We start from the raw sequence: 23,943 nt of genomic DNA, 5'->3' as shown, positions 1-23,943 counted from the left end.
TGAGCACTGGTGGAGAGGGGACTGCAGAACTCCTTCTTTTCTCCTCCTTGGAAATTCCTGCCTGGCCTGAAACATAATGATACATTTGATACAAGACAAAAACACATCTCACTTTTTAATTTATTTCTTTTTCTTTTTGAGAGAGAGGCGACCTCCATAGTAAAACTTAGTGGAAAAAAAAAAGCTGAAATTAAAAGTCGTTTGACAACCACCTTGCCTTCCAACAAGGGAACACATAATGGCTTTTTTGCAGAGAGACTTGCTAAAATCTGCCTCAAAGCACACCAAAATGGTTTCCACACCTGATTACTCACATGTTCACCAACTATTTTCTCCCTACCTAATTATAAAAACGAGGAGGCCAGCAATAGCACATTTTGAAAGTCTCTGGAAAGCTGAGCTCAGCTTTCGGTTCAGATGGCTTCAATTCTTTCTCTCACCTGCCTCCAGCACCTTTTTCCTCCCCCACATCCAGCAGATGGTCCAGAACATGCGCAGCCATCCGGGCTGGGGGGCCTCAGCAGTCCAGGGAGATGAGCTGCTGCATCCATCCATCCATCCATGGAACAACGGCCCTGCTTCCTCTGGCTGTCCTCTCCTCTGAACTCACTGCCAGAGGGCAAAGCCTTCCCCTGGCTCTAGTGGAGATTAGCATGCCCAAGTGCTGAGCCATCACATCCCCAGACATGCAACCAGGAATACTCAGGGTGAGCCAAACGTGGGAAAGCAGCTCTCAATCCACGTACTGCGTCCGTCCTAAGTACGGGATGTCCACGGACTGGATGATCCGCCCCGCCGTGTGCTCCTCAAAGATGACAATCTGCACAGGGAGACACAAAAGCCCTTCTTACAAAGCCTGGGGGGCTTAAAATGCTCTCAGGAGAAGGAAGCACCATTTAAAGAGATCAGTCAGTGTGGGTCTGAACAGTGACTGAGGCTCTGCCTCGGTGGTGCAGGAATGAAGCAGCACCACATCAGGTTTGTCTTGATTTCCAGCTTGAGGCAGAGCTGTGAAGTTCAGCTGCCATCCCTGTCACCCCTCAATGGCTGTCAGAGCCAGAGCCAGCTTTAGAGCAGCACCTTCCTTAATTTTCAGAGATCTTAGGAGTTAGCACTGCCCCTCTTGCTTTCAGCTGAAGGATAACTGATGTCCTGTCCTTTGGGACAAGGATCTTTAACACCCCAAGAGGCAAAGAGCAATCCCAGCAGAGCCTCTCACCTCGTTGCCCCCTCTCCTTAGCCAGGGCCCAGGAAGGTAAAGGGTTTCCTGAGGTCCAATCTTCCAGTATCTTCCCAGGTTCTGCCCATTGACAAACACCACTCCTTTCTCCCAGCCCTGGAATCAAGGCAGAACATGGAATTATTGATGCAGCTCTGCTGCCTCGTTAGCGTCCCCACAGGAAACCAAATCTGCTTTCACACTTGCATTCTTTCCAGGCACTTTCTGCAGGTTTTCTGCTTGCCTTTCCTGTGCAAATCCCTGCAGCCAGGAACGTTTAAACAAGCCCTGCTGAACAGGAGTTATCCTTAATGTACTCATTAAAAGGATAAAGCATTCAAAAAACTGCAATTTGTGATTTGTGCTTTTATAGGAAATTTCTTCCCTTTGAACAGAAAGGGCTTTATTCCTTCCCAAGCATGGAATATCTGCCTTCACCTCCTTCCCAGGTGCCAGAAAAACTGAATTGCTGCTGGCTGGCCTGATTTACAACATATATAATTTTCCCAATAAATGGGAAAGTGAGCAGGACAGTAAGGCTGGGCACAAGGTTGGCTCCAAGGGAAGGAAATCAGAGCAGGAAGTTTAAAAACATTTAAAATCTCATCTGAAGTTCTATGCAGTCTCCCACAGAAGGATGACAGGAATGTTAACTCCCATGCCATGGCCACAAAGAAGTGACTCTTCCCACGTCACACTGAGGAGACAGGGATAAAACAAGGCTCTCCTTTATTTTCTGTGCCCATTACTCCTCTGGAACCAGAAAATAGCATTTGTATGCCAATAAAGACAGAACTGAAGTGGTACTGGCAGCTCTGCACGGTCAGTGTTGCACATGTTTTCTCACAAGGCCTCTCTAGACTGAACAGAATTACCTGGAGGAGTCTGCCAGAATAATTCACTGAGAGAGAGGAGGAGGCTACAGGCACAGAGATCAGGTCTTTCTACTCAGCTTCTTAAAAAACTTGACCAAGAACAGCCAGGACTTGCCTGCAGCTTCAAGAAGGTGTCCTGGGGCTGCTGCTCTATCCACAGCCTCCCGCGGAAAAACGCCGGCCCCACGAAATAATCCGGGACCGTGCTCCAGCCAGCCACGTGCTGCAAGCTGCAAGAGAGGGACAGCTCACACTCACACAGGGCACTGGGGCCAGCTGCCTCTGTCCCCACGATCCCCAGCCCTGGCAGGCCCAGCTGGGGTACAGGAGGAGAATCCCTGGGGCTGTCACCGCCTCTGGTGCTTCACAGCAATGGGAAATGCTTGCTACCAGAGCGTGTGGTGACAGGACAAAGGAAAAAGGATTCAGACTGGAAGAGAGCAGGTTTGGATTGGATATTAGGAAAAAGTTCTTCCCTGGGAAGGTGGTGAGACCCTGAACCAGAGAAGCTGTGGCTGCCAAGGGCAGGTTGGAGCACCCTGGGACAGTGGAAGGTGTCCCTGCCCATGGCAGGGGTGGGATGAGAGGATCTTTAAGGTCCCTTCCACCCAAACCATTCTGGGATAAAAGCTCTGCTTCACGTTGGCTGCTGAGGATCCCTCAGATGTGCCAGGGTGCTTTCAATGTCTGTGGCTCGCTAAAGGAGCCTGCAGAACCGACAGGATTCAAAGCAGACACTCCTGCCACAGCTCCTGTCCAGGAGCACAAACACATCCTTGCAAGTGTGCAGTAATTAGGGGAAATCTGACATTATTTCTTACCTGTGGCAACAATTTGGGAGCAGGGCACAAGCAGAAGAGGAAATCAGGAGAGCAGAATCCCACAGAAGCCTTGAGCCTCTGTCAAAACATGTTCCCTGCAACCCTTACAAACTGCATCTCTTGGACTGGGGGAAGTTATTGATCCAGTGCAGCCTGGCTGCTACTGAATTATTCAACTGAAAGCCTGTGACAGTTCCTTTCACAACACTCCTCTCCCTCCTCCCCCGAGGGGACTGTGAGCTGATTGTGTTTCAGTGCTGCTGGTCAGCAGCCAGGAGCTGAGGGTAGTGGTGACTAATCTTGCTTTTGTTCAGCCATGGCAGCTCACTTGCTTTAATGCTCCTCACTGGAAATGTTCCTCTAACCCTGCAGTCCAACAGGCTGGGAGTTACCCCATCAATAAGAATCCTTCAGGTAGCCCCTCAGCACCTGGTAAAACTGTCCTGAGGCCTTTCAGAATGTGAACTTTTTGCCTTTTTAAAAGCTCTTTCGGTTTAACTTGACCTCTCTCTCCCTCCTACACAAAATGGGGCAGCTGTGGGATCTTGGGGATGCACATAAGTTGTTTCCTGGTATTAAAAACATCACTGAAAATGTCTCTGGACTGTGGCCAGAGTCCATAGGGCATCTGCTGCCTGAAACATTTGCTGAGGTTTTCTCTATGTGCTGACAGAGGCTCTTCAACATCCCCCTGCTAAATTTCCTTCCTTGAATTAAAGCAAAACAACATAAGAGAGAGGGAGCCATCTGCATTGTTAATGCACTATCAGTAGCTTTCCAGAATTAATCCATCCCTTGCCAGTCTGAATTACTAAATATATCAACCAGATTGGTAATTTCCAGAAAGACCCAAAATTTCCAACATGTGGGTGTGAGGGGATCCTTCCCTTTGGGTAAGCCTGGCTTTTACCTAACCTGATCTAACCCTTGCTGCAAGGAAATCTTTAAACTTGCACAGTGGGGTTAGAATTCTCCCTAAATGATGGTGTGGATCAGCTGGTACCAGTTCCTGCACTATTTCAGGCAAAAGTATCAGCAAGGAATCTATCAGTGCAAAAATCCACCTCCCCACTGTTTCCTCATTTAGCTGCTCCCTATTAGACACTGCACTGCTGGAAAACAGCTGGTTTCAAATGAGGAAAGGAAAAAATAAAAAAGGAAGTTAAAATCCCACAAACCTTTTCATGAAGGCAGGTTTCATCTCCAAACTGTAAATCTTAAAGTTCCTCAAGGGAGTTTTGTTCAAGAAGACGTCACCAATTAAGCCTGCAAGAGCAATGGGGGTAATGATGAGTTGAGGAACAGCAAAAGCTGATGGATTTTGCTATTTGGATCTGAGGAACAGCAGGAGATGGAAAGCAGCCACGTTCTGCAATGGAATTAGAGTCCATATGGTCCCATTGCTCATCCAGATCGAGTGGGGAGCATTGCTAAACTCTGGCCTCTCCATTCTCTCCTTTCCCTGGACTCACCAGGGCCTCAATCCCCTCCCAGCAGAACACCCTGGGATGTGCTGGCACAGCAGCAGCTGGGCTTGTTGGGATTGCTGGGCTTTAGTGAGCTGACCATGCACAGATTTGTTTTTAAAGCACTCAATCACTTCTTTAAGAGGCACAGCAAAACACAACTGAGCCAGCACCAATGCCCAGGGCTGGTCCAGGGCTTCTCATCCCAGGATTTGAAGGCACCTGAATAAGTCATTCACCTTTAGCAGCCTTTTGTTAAAGTTGCTCTCCCTGAAGCAGGCAAAGCCTGGGTGCTAATGCAGCCTCCTGATCACAGGACTGAGGCTGCCTGGGCAGCACTGAGGTTTATGCAACTTTCCTGCACTAAATAAAATCAATACAGTTACATGCCTAACTCCATTAATCTATTTTATAGAGCTTTTGCACACAGTTCCCCACGAAAATAGAATCAACCCCTTCCAGCTCCACCACTGTGTGTGATAGGCTTGAGCATTTCAGTCAATTCCGCTCAAGGGGATGCAGTTCCCTCCTCCTGACACTGTGTGAGCTTTTAAATGGTGTGATCCTCCAATATCAACCCCTCAAGGGAAAACACAGATTAAAAAAAGGTATTTTCCTTCCCTCCCTGTGAAGTAATATGCTCACAGAGCAAGAGAAAGGGAGCTGAGCATCACCTAGGAAACCTAGAGCAGAGCAAGATTCATTGATAGCCCTGGGTTTAGCTGTACCCTTATAAAATAAACCTTGGTGCAGGGCATTGAGCATCTGCTGCTTTTCCTGTGATCACTCCAGCCAGGGCTGAGGATGTTTTTTAACACATTCCCTCCCTCACCCCATTTCCCACCAACTCCCAGTCCTGACCAGCACCACGAGAGCTGTGCTGGGCCCTCAGCTGGTTCTGAGCAAAGCACAGGGACACTTCTGCAGCATTTCCACTCCGAGAAGTCTCTGGGGCAGTTTGGGAGCACAGAACCAAACTCACCTTTCCTCTGCTCGTTCAGTGCCAGCCCATAATTGACACGCCCTCGGTTCTCCACCAGGAGCCTCAGCTGCCTGAAACCCTGCTGAAAACAAACCAGGAGAAGCACCAGCCTCACCAGAGGTGTTTAAGGGGGAAAGCAGCAGCAGCAATTATATATAATTTAATTAATATATAATTATTAGAATATAATATAACATTATATAATATATAATATAACTATATATAACATATATAATATAATTATAGTAGATATATAATAATACATAAAATAATATATAATATAATATATAATTAATTATATATAATTTAATATTATTAAATTATTATATATAATTTTGCCAGCTGCAATTTATAAACTTACTTTAAAGTTCTCTACTGCAAACAGTGAGGATCTTGCAGCCTTTGCACAGAAGATTTCTGGGTTGGGGTTTTTTTTCCCCTCTTGAATTTTTAATTCCCATTTTGGTATCACCCACAGGGTCAGAAATGGAGTTTGATACAGGACAGGCACGTGCCATAAACTTTCCCACAAGCCTTAAGAACCAGTGCATCCACCCCCTCTCCTGCTCCTCCAGCCACCACAGCTCTGCTGCTCAATCAATACAGTGTTCTGACTGCCAGCTTCTGCCAGGGTGAAACTGCTCTCAGAGCTGAACAGAGACATTCCCCCTCATTTAATCTGAGACCCAAAAGCCTCCAAAGCCCCTTAAAACCTGCTTTGTGCTAAGGAAGATGAAGCCTGCACAGATTTAATCTGCAATAACAAGGTTCAGGTGCTTGATGTTGTGGCTGTGGTAAAAAGTCTGGCAAATTCTGCACAGCAAGGACTACAATAACTTGAATTTTCTCCATGAAAAGCATTCAGGCCTCACTTTCCAATCACAAATGGTAACTTGGCAGTGAAATGCCACTGTTTGTGTCTGATCAGGGTACCAAGCCAGTCTGGGTTAGGAGGAGGTGCCTTTCTGAGACCTCTCCTTTTGGTGATCTTGTTACCTGTCCCTCAGGAATGGAGAGCTCCACTGTGTTGTAGTCCAGCTCCCCCACGTACATGGTGTTAACAAACACCTGCAGAACAGAGCACAGGAGAGCAGAACAACTCATCAATCACATCACAGTCACAGCACTCCAGAGCTGCATCTGGGGAGGAAACTGTCTCTGCCTGAAACTACAACTCAGGTGTCCATAGGTGTGCCACTGTCAGAGCAATAAAACAATCAGAATATTCTCAGAACGTTCAACATTCCGATGTTTCAAGATGTTCCAAGTTTTAGCAGATTGGAACTGGAAATTTCATTAGAAATTAGAAGGGTTTGGGGCTTAGCTGCGAAGTGGAAGGAGTGAATCACAGAACTGATTTAAAATGTCGTGTTTTCCCCCATTTTCTGCCTCTCCAGACCAGAGCATTTCCCCCCAGGCTGAGGGAGGCCCCAAGGACTCTGTGTCCCTCCCTACCTGTGCCCGGTCTCGCACGTGGTCCCTGGTGTGCAGGTGCCCCCCCCCGAAAATGACAGTCTCGTAGAGCACATATCCATAGGGCTGCCCAATGCTGTCGTTCAGATGCAGATTCTCCATGTTCACAGGGAACTCTGATTTAATGGGCTGCAGGGGAGAAGCAAATTTGCCATCAGGAGTTGATCAGAACCATGAACAGGCTCATTTCTGGCAGGTGCTCCACTCTGCCACAGCTGAGAGCCTCCCCAAGCTCTGCTCCAGCCCAAACTCCCTCCTGACCTTCAGAAAGCTACCCCCAAAGTACCAGAAAAAGGAGCCAAGGACTTTTGCAAAACTGCAATTCCAAGAGAACAGAAGTAAAAAAAAGTGAGATAAAAGATTTGCTGCTTTTCAAATCCTTAGCAAAAAAAAAATCCTCCAACCTCATCCTTGTGGGGTAACAAGGCAGAGCACAAATTGATGTAAAATTTGATGTCTTTTAGGTCTGGGATGCATTAAAAGAGGTGTCACTACCTGTAAAAGTGCTGGCAACACATCCCAGAGAGAGATGTACTGGTGCAACAGGATGGCACCATAGGAGGCCTTGCTTTCAATCATGGGAGGCAGAGGAAGGGGCTGGCCTGGGGTGCAGAAAGAAAGATGGAACAATGATTTCAGACAAAGCAAATTCAAGATCCCTCCAGACCTCCTTTGGTCCTCCCATCCTTAATTCCCAACCCAACCCTGGGGCTCCAGCAGAAGGGCCAGCTGAAATAATTCCCTAATTTCAGTGTGGGTGGGGCAGTGCTGTGGTTCCTGTGTTTGAAATTACCAATGACCATGCTGAAGAGCTGCCTCAGCTTGAAGAATTTGGATGTGTAGTCCCCAGCCTCTGTCAGCACAGCATCATAATCTGGAAAAGCAGAAAAGCAGCATGTGTTTTAAAAACATGAAGCAGCTCTGGGATGGCTTCACGCAAGAAATGAAAGCCCCAGGCACAATTTTCATGGCATTGTCTGTAGTGTGGAAATCTGTACACTTTAATCTGAGTGAACATCACTAAACAGCCACAAAATTCCTTAATTTAGAGAAGAGCCATTCACACTTTCAGAGATCTAATTTGCACATATCCAGAATTTCACACAGGATAAAGTCAACAATTAACCATTTTAACCACAGGCAGTTGGGATGAAAAGAGATTTATGGTAAAATTTGACTTGGTAAAATTAGAAAATGGTGTCTTGGATCACCATCTCTCCCTAGAAAAAAAAAAAAAGAGGTATCAATTCATCATTTGTGACACCTCTATTTACAATTCAGAATAAGAAAATCCCCCCACTTCCTGGAATGGGTTGGGAATTAAAAACACTCATGTAAGCCCCTTTTTAGACAGGAATTGTGTGTCCCAGCAGGACACAGTGGCTGTGCTGATCACTTTGGTTACTGGCCAGGGCAGCAGAGGCAAGGCAATGAGGACAAACTCACCGTAACTGGTGACATCTGACTTGTACTCGTCAGCCTCCAAAGCCCCACTCATGAAGCCAAAGTTGGTGCCTCCATGGAACATGTAGAGGTTGATGGATGCTCCTGTTTTGAGGATGCTTGCTACAGTATTCACCATCTCTGCAAAAAAAAGGGGCAGTGCCAGGGAGGCCACAGGGCACAAATTGGGGACTTCAAATCAGCCACGTTCCTGTGCAGTCACAGTGATTTCAGTAAGGGGCAGCACATCTACTGATGCATTAATACACACAAATAATCCTCTCCTCCAGGGGAAAAAGGGCAAAATCTTGTGGCCTTCAGCAGGAGTTTTGCTTTTAAGAAGAAGAGTTGCAAGGACTCCAATCAAACTCCTAAACCCAACATGCTAATGACCCAATTACAAAGACAATTGCAGGAGGATAAGAGAGTTGTTAAAACAATCTTGTCTAGCTCTGTTTTCACTGCTCTCTAGATGCCCTGGGGGGTCGTTTTTTTTTAATAGTAGCCAACCAAATAAGCTTTTAAACCAAGGGAGAAGGTGCTGCACTCACAAGGGGCTGGAATTCACCACAGAATGTTCTACAAGAACAGCATTTGGTGCTCACCATCTGCATCAAAGACATAGTGAGGGCCTCCCCAGTTATCAAACCACCCAGTCCAGTACTCCATCACCATCTTGGGCTGGTCTTTCTGTCAAAGAGAAAAAACAGAGTTAAAATGGATTCAGGACAGTCCTGCAGTCACCCTTTTTTTTTCTTTCTAGAGCAGTATTGTTCAACTCCAGTGTGGTGATGTGGTTTTACAGGAGTGTTTTCTTCTCAACTGGCACAGACAAAAAGGCACCTGAGGAGCTCTGGGCATGTGAGGAACAAGAAGCAGCAATGCCCAGAAGAGGCAAGCAAAGCTTTGTGGCTCTGCTAGTCACAAAGCACAGGGCACACAATCAGGTGCCATCAAAGAGTTCTGGATGCTGCTGTTTGGGAGAGCTTCAGCAGAGGGACAAACCAACTGTCAGTGTTTAGTTCCTGCTACAAACACACATTTATAAATGTCTGCTTATCTGCCACTGCCAGCTGAGAGCTTGCAGGTGCAGGGCAGCCCGTGCTTGCCAAGGTACAGCAGCAGACCTGAGCTGCTTTAATGCCTTTTTAATGCTGCATATGGTGCTGGCAGGGAAGAATTTGCAGGAATTAGATCTTCATTAAAGGCTCTGCACACAGAGCAATTGCAAATTCCCGTTTGTCAGTGCCTGCCAGCTCCCTGAGCTCCTGCAGGATCCCTCCTGTCCCCATGGCATGGGCAGGGCGATGTGTGCTCAGCCTGGCTGCCCCTCCAGCCCCTGGGCTTTATTTCCAGGCTGTTCTGCCCTCTGTGTGTGGTAGGGGTTTTGTCTGATGCCTCAGGAATTGGCTGAGCTAAGTGGCATTAAAGAAACTCGTGTTTCATTAGGAGAAAACGACTGCCTGTAATCACCTAAACCTTCCAGCTCTTGGAAATATGTATTTCATCAATCCGTCCCCAGTGAACCAAAGAAGTGATTTTGTCACCTTCTGGAACAAAAACCCATAACAAGGAAAAGATAAAACAGCTTCATAGCCCCTACAAACATTTCCTATCTGGTAATTAGTGTGGCAAAGGAGGAGCTGCTCCTTTGGGGACACTTTGTATTCATCTGGTGGGGCAGCTGCCACGTTCTGCTCATTTGCAGGGTTTGGGCAATTTTGGAAGACCTAAAGAAGGTGAAAGCACTTCCAGCAGAGCTTCTTTTGCCAGGAGAGGAAAAGAAAACAAATGAAAGCTGTAGGATTGAAGATCCAGCATGCCAGCAGAGTTTCCCTCCACAGCCAGGCAAAGGCCAAGGGAAGAGGTGAGCAGAGAATTGATCAGGGCTGGGGGCAGATCCCAAGTGCTCCCATCGTTCATCTGGAGCAAGCAGAGCACAGGAAAAGAGGACAGAGGGTGTAAAGAGACAGAAAACCTGTCACTAACCCCAAAAGTTGCCATTCCCTCACCACTCCTTCATCACAACCAGGACACTGTTCACACCAAGAGTTCATCAGGCATTCATTAATGAATCCCCTCCTCTGACAGCACACAAGGGTTAAAAATGCTCAAGTGACACACTAAAACTTCATCAATCTACCCTGAAGGAGGCCCTGGAGATGAGCACTCATCACGGTGCACAGACACACCTGCAGTTTGCAAAGAGCACCCACAGCAGCAGGGTGAGAGAGTTTGGGAAAAAGATTATGAACTTCAGGAGACAGGTCTGACCATTGTGCACTGAGATGCTCTGGGTATCCACACTCACAGAAACCCTAACCCCTCACAGCTAAACACAGGGCACAGCTGGATGAAAAGCCTTTTTAGAGGGTGCTGGATAACAAGATACTTAAATCCTCCTTCCCTGATTCCAGAAGGATTTGACCTAATGAGAAGGAAGCCCCAAGCCAACACACAAATCCCAAACAGGATGTGTCAGTGCTTCACTTCTAGTGCTGGAAAATATGGATAAACAAAGTGCTTCTGCATCTTACCTGTACTGTGTCCAGGTATTTCAGCAGCCCAGGCTCCAGTTTCTGAAAGTTAACAGTGGCCAGTGCTAGTGGGAAAGGAAAAATGTATTAATTTAGACTCATCCAAAATGTCTAGGGCCTTAGGCCTCAGCCCAGCAGGAGGGAACCTTCTGAACCCCCAAAATAACCTCCTTAGAAATTCCCCATCAAAGCCTTCACTTGGTATGCAGAATCCAAGTGAACCCCAGCACACACTGGAATCCTCCCAGGCCATCTTTCAGCTCTAACATGCAGAGATATTAGAGAGAGAGAGAGCATCAGAGCAGCTCCTGGGGTGTCACCAGTTCTAATTAGAGCCTGTAAAGCACTTGGAGATCCTCACTTAAAAGGCACCACATAAAGGCAAACTCATTACAAAGTCCTGTCTGGATGCCACACTGCTCTCCCAGGCTTTAGCTGCAGGAATCCCTTCCCAGGCAATATCCTACATCTTGTCATGTCTGTGGGGGTGAGCGAGAGCAACCACGGGACAGGAGAAGCACAGAGAACTGCAACTGGAACAGTTCTGTGTGCTCCTGCCCATCCTCAGCCTCTGGAGTGGGAACACCTGCCTGCAGGACAGGAGACACTAATGTGGGATCAGTGTTCCAGCCCCTGGCAGGCATTTCAACCATTCTGGAATCTCCCAGCCCTTGGTCACGCTGATATTTCCACCAGACAAACGCAGCAGCGATGATGTGATTCAGCATTCAAAACTGTTCTAACAACAGAGCTGGTATCAAACCCAGCCCCAGTTGTGTCAGGCAGAGCACTTCAAACAGAATATTTACAGAAAGAAAAGCTCACTTCTCACTATTTATACCTTGATTTTAATAGGCTGACCTATGTAGTGCACTGAGCTGAAGAATTCAGCACAGAGAACATGAAAGGAGAACAAAATAAAAGGTGGATTTAGCACTGATGTAATACGTTAGCTGGCAATTCTGAAGGAGAACATGCCCAGCTCTGCTCTCCATGCAGATTACCATGGGAAAGAGAACCAGTCCCCAGAGCCTTGTTCATCCTTCTCACAGGATGTTCCTCCCCACCCCACACAAGGAATCCCACCATGGTCCTTCAGCCACGGCCTGGAGGGACAGCAGAGCCTTTGTCACCCATGAGCTCCCTTTATCACCTCACATCAGCTTGGGATTCTTGCAATCAGATCAGTTTGGGATGGAAGGCACCTTCAGGCTCATCCCATCCCACCTCCTGGAAGGGCAGGGACACCTTCCAGTACCCCAGATTGATCCAAACCCTGTCCAGCCTGGCTTTGGACACTCCAGGGATGGGGAGTGATTCCTGCCTCACTTTCAGCCCCTTCCTCACCACCCTGCTGCTCTTCCTCTTGGAGCCTGGTTATCCCACACATCCCATCAGTGACACCTCTGATAAACAGATTCCTGTGACATCCAAGAGGCAAACTGGGATCAAAGAGCTCCCAGCAGAACACTCAGCACGAGAAGGAGCTCTGAGGCTGCCAACATTTCCTCAGGAGATGAGGGCAAGGCAGGGATTTCCACTCCAGTCCTTCTGCTGACAGCTCTGGCAGGCAGAGAGTGACTCTGTGTGGTCACAGCTGAAAACTGCTGCACACCCGAAAAAATCCAAATGACAAGATCAGCGTGCTGCTGAAGGCTTGTGACTTCAGTTCATGGATTTATCCCTCTCATACTGCCATGGAAAAGCAAAAGGAGGGGAAAAAAAAGGAGGGGGAATAAAAAAGGAGGGGAAATAAAAAAGGAGGGGAAATAAAAAAGGAGGGGAAACAAAAAAAGGAGGGGAAATAAAAAAGGAGGGGAAATAAAAAAAGGAGGGGGGAAAAAAGGAGGGGAAAAAAAAAAGGAGGGGAAGATCTTTCCCTTTCATCATCTCCGTGCCTGAGATTGGAAATTATTTATGACTGAGTGCTACCAGGAGCACTCGAGGCTGTACCCTGCAAACACTTAATTTGGGGGAGCAGTTACAATTGGCAGGAACACAGGAGAGAGCAGAGGCCAAGGACAGAGCAAATCCCAGCTGAAATTACCTGAAATTCTGAGAATAAGTGCCCCAAACAGTCAGATTTAGAGAAATTCAAGGAGCTGCACCTCCATTTCTTCACAGGAAAAAGGAGGAGGGTGCTAAGCAGCATTTTAAGAACTTATTAGAATTATATTTTATAAAAGGGAAATGGGCATCCTTCTGCATTGTACACATCTGACACCCTCCTTTACCTACCTAAGGTTTTACACCCAATAATAAGCTTGCTGAGAAGATAATGCTGCCTCACAAACTATTGCTAAATTTACTGCTTAAATGTAAAATTCAAAATCAAGGTTATAATGGACCCTTTTTCCTTCTCTTATTAATTGCAAGGCATCTACCTTAGGAACGAATAATTGCTGTTAGTAATTGCTGAGGAACTTGTTTAATACATCCTGAAATGAAGCAATAAGCAGCACTTTCAGCCTTGCAATCTGGTGAAACATTAAGAAATGCTGGCTGCTGCCATCTCTTGACTCAGTGGGAAGTACAGGTGCCCAGCCCTTCACATGGTGTTACACTTCATGTGGAAAATAAACCACCCTAAACCTTTCTGGGAAGGGTCTGGGACTGTCCTGGCTGCACCATCCAGCCAAGGGGTCCCTCCTGCCACATCCAGCACACACTCAGTGGGTGCAGAGGGTGAATTAAAGTCCTGTTTTCCTCCCAAAGCCACGCTCCCCACAGATCACAGCCTTCCCTCACCTCTACAGGCACTCACCTCCTTCCACTAAGCCAAAGGACAGCCCATTCTTGTTGTCTGAGGTCATCAGCAGCTCCACAATCCCTCTGTTTAACAGGGCCTAGATTAAAAAAGAGCAAAAGCCACTGTGTTAACAGAGTTTAGCATTTCCCAGGATATTAAAGCACTACAGCATCACCTTCTGTGGGGACAGCCTGCCACTGGCAGTGCCTTGTAATGAAATATTATCCCTGTGACATCTCCCACTCCTCCTCAAACTTCCCTGCCTGCCTTTCCCAGCTTAAAGACAACTGAAATATCTTATTTTGTTTTAGAAAGCTGGACTGGTTTCTCACTGAGGCATCATCCAACATCAGGATTTCAGCTCATGAGATCAATGTAATAAACAGCTTCACTGATTTCATCAAAAGAGGGATTCAGGTGGAAGGAGGAAAGGAAAAGCAGCTCAGGCTTCCTGACTGTGAAAGCTGAGAAGAGGGAAGAGCTGGTTTTCCAAGGAATGGCATCACAGGACAGCTCAGGTATGAATGTTTTTCAATAATCAATGAATTTAGTGGCTCCTCAATACTCCAGCACCAGAGGGAACAGCACTTTAAGGTTTTAAAAATCCCCTGCACACACGAGGTTCCTCCCATTGTGGCTGATGTTTGGAGAGATCAGGAAACCTTAGTTGTTAATTAACCACTCATTTCACTGTACCTGCACTGGAACTCACTCCTCCAGCTCCCAGGAGCTCTGAGAACAAGGCTCCAGTCTCCAGTCTAAATTACTAATTGTGAAAAGTGATAAAGCCCTTTGTTTACTGTCCCTGCCTGCACCAAGAGCAGACCTGGGCATGGCAGTGTCTGCATTAGACAACACAGAGCCCACAGACAAACCCAACCTGCTGACTTTATCAACCCATCACCAGCAAATTTATACCTGAACAGAGGCTGGATTCAGACTCAGCTGCTGAGGGAACTGGAATTTCCAACCAATTTTACCAAGGTAACTCTTTGAGCACTGCATTAGTGCTAAGTTTCTTCCCCTCCTTTTGAGTCTAAGTGGGAAATGGAGGAACAGCAGAGCTGCCACACATTAAATGCCTCTCAGAGCACAGCAGAAGCAGGAATAGAATCTCAGTTCTGTGTGGGAAGGGTCATGTCAATACATCTTTCACTTTTAAGAAGGCAAAGGCATTGCACCAAAAAGCGAGGTAAGCACAGGGATTTGAGGTTTGGTGTGAGTTGTGGGTGTTTTTTAATGAGGTTATTAATTGCAGGAAGATGCAATTTGGTCACAGATGCAAGATGTGAATTAATCACCTTGCCACGAACCAGAACAAAGACTTGGAGCCCCACCTCACATCAGATCTCGCTCCAACCAAAAACGAAGCCCTGTGAATCCTGCTTTCCCACATTTTCATCTCTAACCACTATCCTATACTGCCTCAGATGCAAACTGCACACCATCCCAGAATATGATGAAACAGCACTGCAAAAACACATCCACAGGCCTGGCAGGGAAATCTGTCCTGACAAGTCTGAAACAGCACAAGCTCTTTCCTCACTGAGCCATGAAAAGCAAGGCCAAGCCTGCAGGCTGCTCAGACCCCCAGAGCCTCTGTGTCCCCTTGGTTCTGGGTTCTGAAAACCACTTGCTTGGCATTATCTCTCATTTGTTTGTGTACACACTTCATATTTAACCTTGTGAGCAGAGTTAAGTCACGGCACGAGATGGAGTCGGTGCAGGAGCTGCCACAGCCCTAAGGAGATCAACACTCCTGCCATGAATTTACTTGTCTGAAGAGCAATGAGACAAGCTGAGCCTCAGGGTGCTCAGGGTGCAGCTGGGGTACCCAAAAACTTTCAGAAGGATCCCATAATCCTGTGGCAGAAGAGCAAGACTGGATGCATGACCCTCCTGATGTGCAGCAATAACTTTTAAGAATTCAGTGAAAAGAAATTAAACAACAACAAGGCCTGTGAGAGACACTGCAGATCTCATTATCTGCCTGCCCTGCACTGGTGCTGGGGGCAAACAAACAGGTCAGGCTGTTGTGAGATCCACCAGGATAATCCAGCCTCCCTGGGCACGGGCCAGCTCCTCATCACTGACTCAGAGCAGCCAGGGCACAGTTTAATCTCTTTTTGACAGGAGTAAGGGAGGCATTAGGCAAATTAACCTGACTGATGCTGAGCCCCAGATTACAAAAGTTCAGGAGCATGCTGGTGACTTGTTCCCATCAACTTTTCTCCCAGGAAGGTCAACAAAGGGAAAACTTTATCAAATATCATCTAGGAGAGGCAAAACAAAACCCCAAGGTGAGAACTTCTTCAAGGCCAGCTGTGCAACACAGACACTCCCCAGCTCCCTATCACCCTCCTCTCTGGAAGACATAAGAACACAGATTTATCAACACTGAGAGGGTCATGTGCCAACTCTTCCAGTCCTGGAGGAAAGGAAAATCCAAGGAAAATGCAGCTGGATAAGGCAAGGGTCTCTTAAATCATGCTCAAAAGTTACACAGGAAAAAGAGAACACTGTAAGGAAGGTGATTTATGGGAGAGATTGACACAGAAAAAAGGGAAAGTGCCACCATTACCATTTTGACATAGGTCATGTAGTTTGGGTCTTTGGCATAGGAACCGTATTCATTCTCCACCTGCACTGCAATGATGGGACCTCCTTTCTTGTACTGTGGAGGACAAAAAGGGAGAAAAGAGATGTTCACCATGATTTCTAACCACAGGCACCAAAATCACACTAGCTGGCAGGAAAGATGCATCAGTATCAGATGGACTCAGCTCCACCCTCCCAGACTGACAGAGAAAACTGCAGCCTGTGCTGATTGCTGGAGCAAAACTGGTCCATTTGTTATTGCCTCACCCTGCTGCTGTCACACACAGCCCACACTGCCCTGTGCAGCCATTCCCACCCTTGCAGAGGGACAGGGATCCTGCTTGCCTGGAGAGGGACAACAACGCGCATCAGCCGGTCGAAATAGGCGTCCACAGCTTCTGTGAAGCCCTTGTACGTCGTCCTCAGCTGCATCTCGGGGTCCTGCAGCAGCCAGCTGGGGAAAAGCAGGACAGGGAATGTGTTACAGAGATATTTCACCCACTGGCACCAGTCACAGCTGGGCAGGGATCACTGGTGTCAGCTGGCAGAGCCCACAGAGCGGCTGTGACACCCCGAGCTGTGAGTGGTGTCTGTCACTCACTTGGAAATAAATCCAGGCTCCAATTCCCAATCCCTTTCTCTTCTTTTTCTTCTGCATTTCAGGCCTAAACTCATTTTGTGGCCTCTAGCAATAATATTTCAAGGATTAATCTTATCACTCTAAAGTGAATTCCCTGCATTCCCAAGGGCACTCTACAACCAAGTGCTCCTTCAAAAAATCCCAATCCTTTCTCAAAACAGATTTCTCTAATTGTTCCCATCATTTCTACCACTGATTTACAAGGCTGGGTTCTCTCTGGAGTTAACAGAAAAAGTGGCAATTTGTTGAAGAGCAGAACAATATGATGCTGTAACAATTTAAGGGGAATGAGCCTGTATCTTCCTTTTCTCTGCCAAATGAGGCCTTAATTAATATCCTTCCAAAGATCTGTAAGACTTCAACTCTTTGCTAAATGTGGCTTTGTGGACTTAAAAAAAAAAAAATCATCTCCTCTTTAGCTGGAAAATGAGAATAGTACTGCTGCTCTTTATTAAAATTTTTTAACTATTTGATAAAAAAAAAACACGTGGGTGATGTGACAACAACTGATAACAGATGCACTTCTCATAATCTAACATGGCTCTGGTCATGAGGAGCTCTGCTCTCAGGAATTAGTCCCTGACACCTGAGCTTTGATGCCAAAGGCAAGTGAAAAGTTAAATAAAAATAATCCCCAAATATCTCCACCGAGGTTTGTGCTATTTTGAACACTCCAAAAAAAAAATAAATCAGAAGAGCTCCATAAGATAATGAGCGTCCACCCGCTTTGGGGACACAGAAAATAAACATCCCCCATCAAGCAATTCCAAAGCAATTCCTCTGAAGGAGCCCTGGCTGTGTGATCAGGAATTTGGGATTTGTCTGTCCCTAATGCTCCCCTGAACTGAGCCATTTCCACACTCACCTGGGCAGACCCCCGAGGTCCCACTCTGAGCAGATGTAAGGTCCAGGCCGCAGAATCACCCACAGTCCATTTTTAGCTGCCAGGGAAAGGAAGGCCCTGGGGATCCAGACAGAGGAATTACTGTCTGCCTGCAGAACCCCCACTCCTGCTGCTCCAGTCACCACTGAATTTAGGCACCAAAGCAGAAGGGAGCTGCTTGGTGAAGCAGCAATACTGCACTGGTGCTGAACTGATTAAAGGACAGATTCAGATTAAACTGAGAAGGAACAAGTCCCCATTGCCTGATCAAGGCACATCTGGAAATAACAACTTCACCCAAACACCACACACCCCCTCCCCTCCCCAGAGGAGTATTTCCTAACAGAGCTGTCTGTGCCACCTACCTTAGATCCAGGTTTTTACTGAAGTCAAACTTCCCTCTCTCCTTTTCGTGCAGGTTCCACGGCACGTACCTGAAAGGCAGAGCGAGGGCAGGGGAGCTGAAGGATGAGGTCTGGGATGCTCAAAGAAAACCTGAGGCCCCACCATTTGCCTTTTCCCACAGGAGGAAGCGTGGAAGCCAGGACACGTACGTGGTGAGGGTGTTGAGGCCGCACGCTCTCATCTTCAGCATCCGATCCTCCCAGTACTCCCGGGGCACTCGGAAGTAGTGCATGGAACCCCCGAAGATGCGGAAGGGCATCCCTTCCAGCAGGAACTGGGAGTTCTCTGTCTGCAAGCCCAGGGTCCTCCCCCACAGCCCCAGAGGGGTCAGCTCGCTCCAGTTAAACCTGGAAGAGAAAAGGAGACACGTGAGCAGTCAGTCCTGGGGAAGGAATGTGTCCTCCTCACTCCACCTCACCCAGCAGGACCAGCTCGGACCTTCCTGCCTCTCAAGAGAGCCACATCTTGGTCATACAGAGCACACAGATTGTTCAGAAGGCTCTAAGCCAGTTGGCAGATCTTCCCAAATGGAGATTTAAATCTATTTTATTGGCTGCTTCCCCACACTGTGCCTCGCTCTACAACTGACACTGCTCAGGCACAGAGCAGGAAACTCACTTGCTGAAATCAGGGATGGGCAAGTTTTCACTCACAAACACTTCCCAAACTTATGGAATTCAACATCTCCCTGACTTGCAGTAGGAGGGCACATGGCTGATTTCCAGATCCATGTTCTAACAGCAGCTGCATCTCACCCTTGCCATCCCGAATGTCTTGGGGACTCTGGCATCTTCCAACTCAAAGCATGGGAAAAATAAAACCCCCTCACCTGTTCCCTGTGGACAGAGAACCTTTTCCTCCATTTAATGAACCCCTGGATTATATTCATCCCACAGGAGAGACTAAATCAGCTGTCACCACAAACTTACCTCTGCCCGCATCACTGCTTATATTAATCCTGAAAACGTTATTTGCCCAAAGAACCAGAGCCAGGGGGCCAGCAGCTCCTCAGCACTTAGCAGGGTGAGCACTCCTGCTGTCACAGCCCCTCCTGGCTCAGTTCCTGCACTGCTCATGGCCTTGCAAGCTCCCAGCTCACTCTGGCCAAACCAAAACCCCATTTTAGCAGCAAGACACAGAGCAGTGTCACTGCCTCCATCAGCCCACAGACAATGGCAGCTTGTTCCTTATCAGAGCCAGATGTGAGGGATGAATTCCCAGCTCCAGAAAGCAGGAACGACCCACACGTTTGGGAGAAACATCACAGTGAGAGGAGAGGAACACCTAAGCCTCCAGCTGCTGCCTAGGCTATGTGTAAAGCAGTTGTTAGCAGAGGGTGAGGATGCTCAGAGCTCGTGGCTTACAGGGATTGCTAACCAGCATCCTGCCCGTCCTCTGACAGCACAGGGGGACTAAAAGGAGCTAAAGCTAAGGCTTGCAGGGTACTGCACGGGCTGGCTGACAAGCTCAGAGGGTACCTGAGTAGCACAGCATTCTCACAGGGCTCTGAAACAACCGGCAGCAGGCAGGGGTAATACCTGGAAAAGGAAGGCAGGTTAGATATTCACTGCCTGCACAGACCCACACTGATTGTCCAGCCATTCCCAAAAACTGAGCAGGGAGACTGTGCTGGGTCAGATATGGGGTGATAACAACAGCTCATGGTGATAGAGCAGCTCAGGTAGGAGAAATGAGTACAAAACACCAACCTGCCACATTCAAAGTGTGCCTGAGTAAGAACAGGACTGAAAATGCTCATCTGCACGAGAAACACGGCCAGAGAATGATGAATGAGGCTGGGAAACAGCAGCATCGCTCCCAAGGAATTGTTACAAATTTCAGCAGCAGAGGAAAGGTTTCTGAACCCCCAACAGGATATCCCATGGCCACCTGCCCCTCTAGGCTGCTAAATAAGAGACTGTAACTTTGGCAAACCAATCAGCAGCTACATCTGCTTCTGTTTTAGGTGGAGAGCCAGAGGTGGAAAGCTCAAAGGGATCTGGAGATGCAAAACTCCAATTTTCAAATATTAGGTTGGAAAAAAGTTGTTTCTGAGCTAGGTAGAGCCCTAAATTACCCCTGCACACAAAAGTGCTGCTGACTGGTGCCAGAATGAAGGCTGTGCTCAGGAAGCACACACACACAGATAAAAATAAACTAATCACTTAAGCTCATCTCCTTAATCCCAGGCATAACTAACCTGGCACATTCCCAACAAGTTTCCTACTTTCAAACTCCCCAGTTCCAGTGCTTTTTCTCCCCAAAGAAGGGCTGGTAGGAAGCTCCCAGGCTCCCAGTATTTTTAACACATGCTGGATATCCTGAAACCCACATTTCTCCTTAGGATCTGCTCTAGTTACCTCGGGAAGAAACATTTCTGTGACTCAGCAGAGCTTCATCCTGTTACCCTGAGCTGGACTGCCAGAGTTTAAAGTGTACCTGGGCTCTGTACTTCCTCCTGAGAGCAATTTATAGCTCCCAGCAGATTTTCTTTCTCACTTCTTTAATGACTAAAGAACAGGCTATAATGACAGAACAGGCTGCAAATGATCTTTCTTTTTTTTTTCTCCACTTTGTTAAAGGTTCCTGGCCTTTGTCAACCTCAGTAGCCATCCGTGGGAGTGTTCCAGGTCAGGCTGGACGGGGCTTGGAGCAGCCTGGGATAGTGGAAAGTGTCCCTGGCCATGGCAGGGACATCTTCAATACCCTTTCCAACACAAATTCTAGGATTCCACAATTCTGTGATTTTGTCTCTGCTTCAGGGAAGTCTCTTTTGCAAAAACAAAACCAAACCAAACCAACCATTCTATTACAAACTAACCCCAGAGCAGACACTCTGAAGTTGGATTGGATGAGTTATTCCAATGAGATGGAATAAGCTCCTGTAAGATGGAATTTGAAGTGCAAAACACAACACATGGAAAAGGAAAGTCCCAATTAACTTCTGAACCAAAGTGCCACACTGTTCATGCCTGTGAAACACAAATCTGGCTGAAGTCCTCTCTGCAAGAGAGATATTCACCTTTGGTGTTCAACCACCCTGTATCCACATACACAGTTGGGAGAAAAAGCTGGTGGGAAAGAAAACAGCCAGAAGAAACAGGGGGGAAAGCCATTCAGTTCTCTGCTGATGCTAAAGGACGTGCTTCAGAGGACAAGGGACTTTGCTGCTAATCCCTAAGCTCCACTGAGACCTCCAAGGGCTTTGCTGTTTATTCTGGCCTTCCTCTGACCAGGGGAAAGTGAAAGCTCAGAGCTGCCCTGGCTCCCAGCTCGCTGCCCTGCACAGCCCCTGTGCTCACAGCCCATGGCTGAGGTGACAGTGTTTTTGTAGAGCAGTTTATTCTGCATCCAGGGGTTTATTCTGCATCCAGGGGTTTATCCTGCATCCAGGGGTTTATTCTGCATACTGGGGTTTATTCTGCATCCAGGGGTTTATTCTGCATACTGGGGTTTATTCTGCATACTGGGGTTTGTGGATACACTCTCACAAGAGACAGATTCCGTGCCTCCATCAGGTATCAGTTTGCAATAATCCTCCCTAAGAACCCAGGTGGCACAAACCCAAGGCCAGCTGTGCAAGAATTTTGCTTCTAATTATGCAAAGATTTATTGAAGCTTTTCCATAGCTCTGAGGATCAGGTTTACTTCCGACTATGATTTTAAGAACCTGTTATAAAACATCCAGCTGGCAATAAATAATTATGTATCTCCATACATAAACATGTATATTTTCTTGTATTCTCCAGCATGGAACTCTTCAGGGACTGAAGAGTTTCTGTCACCTGAAAGCCACAAACATGGGATATGCTCCTCTGGGAAAGAGCATCACCCCCGAAATGAATGTGATGTAAACCACGTGGGATTCAATCTAGAACCGAAAACAACTTGTTGCTACTGCTGGTGGGCTACAGAGGAACAGCTGCTGGTCTGGAGAGTGAAACAGGACCAGCAGAAGGAAGCAAAGAGGGTTAGACCGGAGAGGTGGCCATGGGTACCACAGTGCCTGGGGACAGAGCGGGCTGGAGACAGGGAACGCCAGGGAGCCCCGGAGCTGGGTTAGAGCTGATTGATCGGCCAGGCGCATCATCCATCAGCGCTGCGGTGATGTAAAGCCTCCCCCGAGCCGAGGTCGGCACAACCTCACACAGAAGCCGGTTTATGGCGCTGGCAGCGGGGCTTTCCTCCGCCGGTGCCCTCGGTGATGGACAAGAGCCGCGGATATCAGGTGCAGCATTTATTTAAAGCTTTGGGTAATTGCGGCCCGGCGGCCGCCTCCCTCGGCGCGCTCCTTCCCACGCTCCCGTTGCGCTGCAGGAATGATGGGAGCGGAGATCCCTGCTCGGAAAGCCGGGATTCCACCGAGCCTGCCTCCCGTTAATCCCCCGGCAGCGCGCACGAGGCGCGGCCGTTAATTACGTTCATTATGTTAATAACCGTTCTCCCCTCCACCGGCGCCGCCGACTGCCATCCGTGCGCAGTTCTCCCGCAGCCAGCCCCGCTCCCGGCGGTGGGGCCTGCGCCCGGCGGGGCAGCGACACCCGCCCAGCGCCCACCCCCGCCCGGCCCCGCCGCCGCGGGAACCCCGCCCGCCGCCCCCGGGGCGCGACCCCCGCGCCCCCCGCCGGCTCTCACCTGCGCAGCAGCAGCCACAGCACGACGAGGAGCAGCGCGACGCCCCCGAGGCGGCGCTGCCGCCGCCCCCCGCACGGCCACATGGCCGAGGGACCCGGGCCCCGCGCCCCCCGCCGGCCCCGGGCCCCGAACCCCCGACCCGCCGGGCGCGGCCCCAGCGCGCGCCCGCCCCGCCCCGGCCCCGCCCCGCCCGCGCGCCATTGGCTGCGCCCCGCCCCCGGGCCCGCCCCCCGCCTCCCATTGGCTGCCGGTGGGGGCGCGAGAAGGAGCCGCGAGACCGTGAGGGAACGGCCCGGGGGGTCCGGAGAGACGGACAGACTGACAGACTGACAGACTGACAGACTGACAGACTGACAGACTGACAGACTGACAGACAGACTAACTGACAGACTGACAGACTGACAGACAGACTAACTGACAGACTGACAGACTGACAGACAGACTAACTGACAGACTGACAGACAGACTAACTGACAGACTGACAGACTGACAGACTGACAGACTGACTGACTGACAGACAGCATGGACAGACTGACACCATGGACAGACTGACACCATGGACAGACAGCATAGACAGACTGACAGCATGGACAGACAGCATGGACAGACAGACTGACAGCATGGACAGACAGCATGGACAGACTGACAGACAGCATGGACAGACAGACTGACAGCATGGACAGACAGCATGGACAGACTGACAGCATGGACAGACAGACAGCATGGACAGACAGCATGGACAGACAGACAGACAGCATGGACAGACAGACTGACAGCATGGACAGACAGCATGGACAGACAGACAGCATGGATAGGCAGACTGACAGACAGCATGGACAGACAGCAGGGACAGACTGAAAGCAGGGACAGACTGACAGACAGCAGGAACAGACTGACAGCAGGAACAGACTGAAAGCAGGGACAGACTGACAGACAGCAGGGACAGACTGACAGCAGGGACAGACTGACAGCAGGGACAGACTGACAGACAGCAGGGACAGCCAGAGAGTGTGGACAGCCAGAATGCACAGGGAGCTCAGACACAGACCCCCGACAGAGTCCCCAGGCAGGGATCTCCCAGAGAGCCCCACGATGGAGACCCCCAGAACAGAAGCTGCACCGAGAGCCCGGGCAGGGAGCTGCCACAGACACCCCGGGCACAGACCCTGCAGAGAGGCTTCGGACAGGGAGCCTGGCTGGAGACCCCTTCCCCCTGC

General features: G+C 48.6%; 1 protein-coding gene across 6 annotated transcripts; it reads right to left on the bottom strand.

Moving 5' to 3' along the window:
- Window positions 1-102: 102 nt before the first annotated feature.
- Window positions 103-22,897, bottom strand: GLB1L2 (galactosidase beta 1 like 2). Of its 6 annotated transcripts, none has more exons than XM_086861152.1 (20): window positions 22,727-22,836; window positions 19,570-19,629; window positions 18,241-18,438; window positions 18,052-18,120; window positions 17,669-17,764; window positions 16,509-16,617; window positions 16,147-16,239; window positions 13,581-13,662; window positions 10,817-10,881; window positions 8,885-8,969; window positions 8,283-8,420; window positions 7,630-7,710; window positions 7,332-7,438; window positions 6,819-6,965; window positions 6,360-6,431; window positions 5,364-5,445; window positions 4,094-4,181; window positions 2,210-2,324; window positions 1,220-1,336; window positions 103-820 (listed from the first exon to the last, which is right to left on the bottom strand). In XM_086861152.1, the coding sequence occupies exons 1-20, from the start codon at window positions 22,807-22,809 to the stop codon at window positions 734-736; spliced, it is 1,974 nt and encodes a 657-aa protein (XP_086717278.1). In that variant the 5' UTR covers window positions 22,810-22,836; the 3' UTR covers window positions 103-733. The 6 variants fall into 6 exon arrangements, with proteins under 6 accessions (XP_086717278.1, XP_086717279.1, XP_086717277.1 ...); XM_086861153.1 differs by having other exon boundaries at window positions 5,364-5,442; window positions 22,727-22,833; XM_086861151.1 differs by lacking the exon at window positions 22,727-22,836 and adding an exon at window positions 19,801-21,500 and having other exon boundaries at window positions 5,364-5,442.
- Between the last annotated feature and the right edge of the window lie 1,046 nt (window positions 22,898-23,943).

This window comes from Cyanistes caeruleus, chromosome 23, assembly GCF_971803275.1.
Source record: "Cyanistes caeruleus chromosome 23, bCyaCae1.hap1.1, whole genome shotgun sequence".
NCBI lineage: Eukaryota > Metazoa > Chordata > Aves > Passeriformes > Paridae > Cyanistes > Cyanistes caeruleus.
Note: the sequence above shows the minus strand (reverse complement) of the source record. Positions and strands in the feature narration are given on the sequence as shown.

Coding starts and splice junctions, on each gene's coding strand:
- GLB1L2 (XM_086861150.1), bottom strand. CDS start 19,904: ATGCTGCTGTTTCCCAGCCTCATTCATCATTCTCTGGCCGTGTTTCTC. Junction 6,966..7,331: donor TGTTGCCAGCACTTTTACAG/GTAGTGACACCT, acceptor TCTCCCCTGCAG/CCCATTAAATCAGAGTTCCC. Junction 4,182..5,363: donor ACTGAACGAGCAGAGGAAAG/GTGAGTTTGGTT, acceptor TTGCTCTTGCAG/GCTTAATTGGTGACGTCTTC.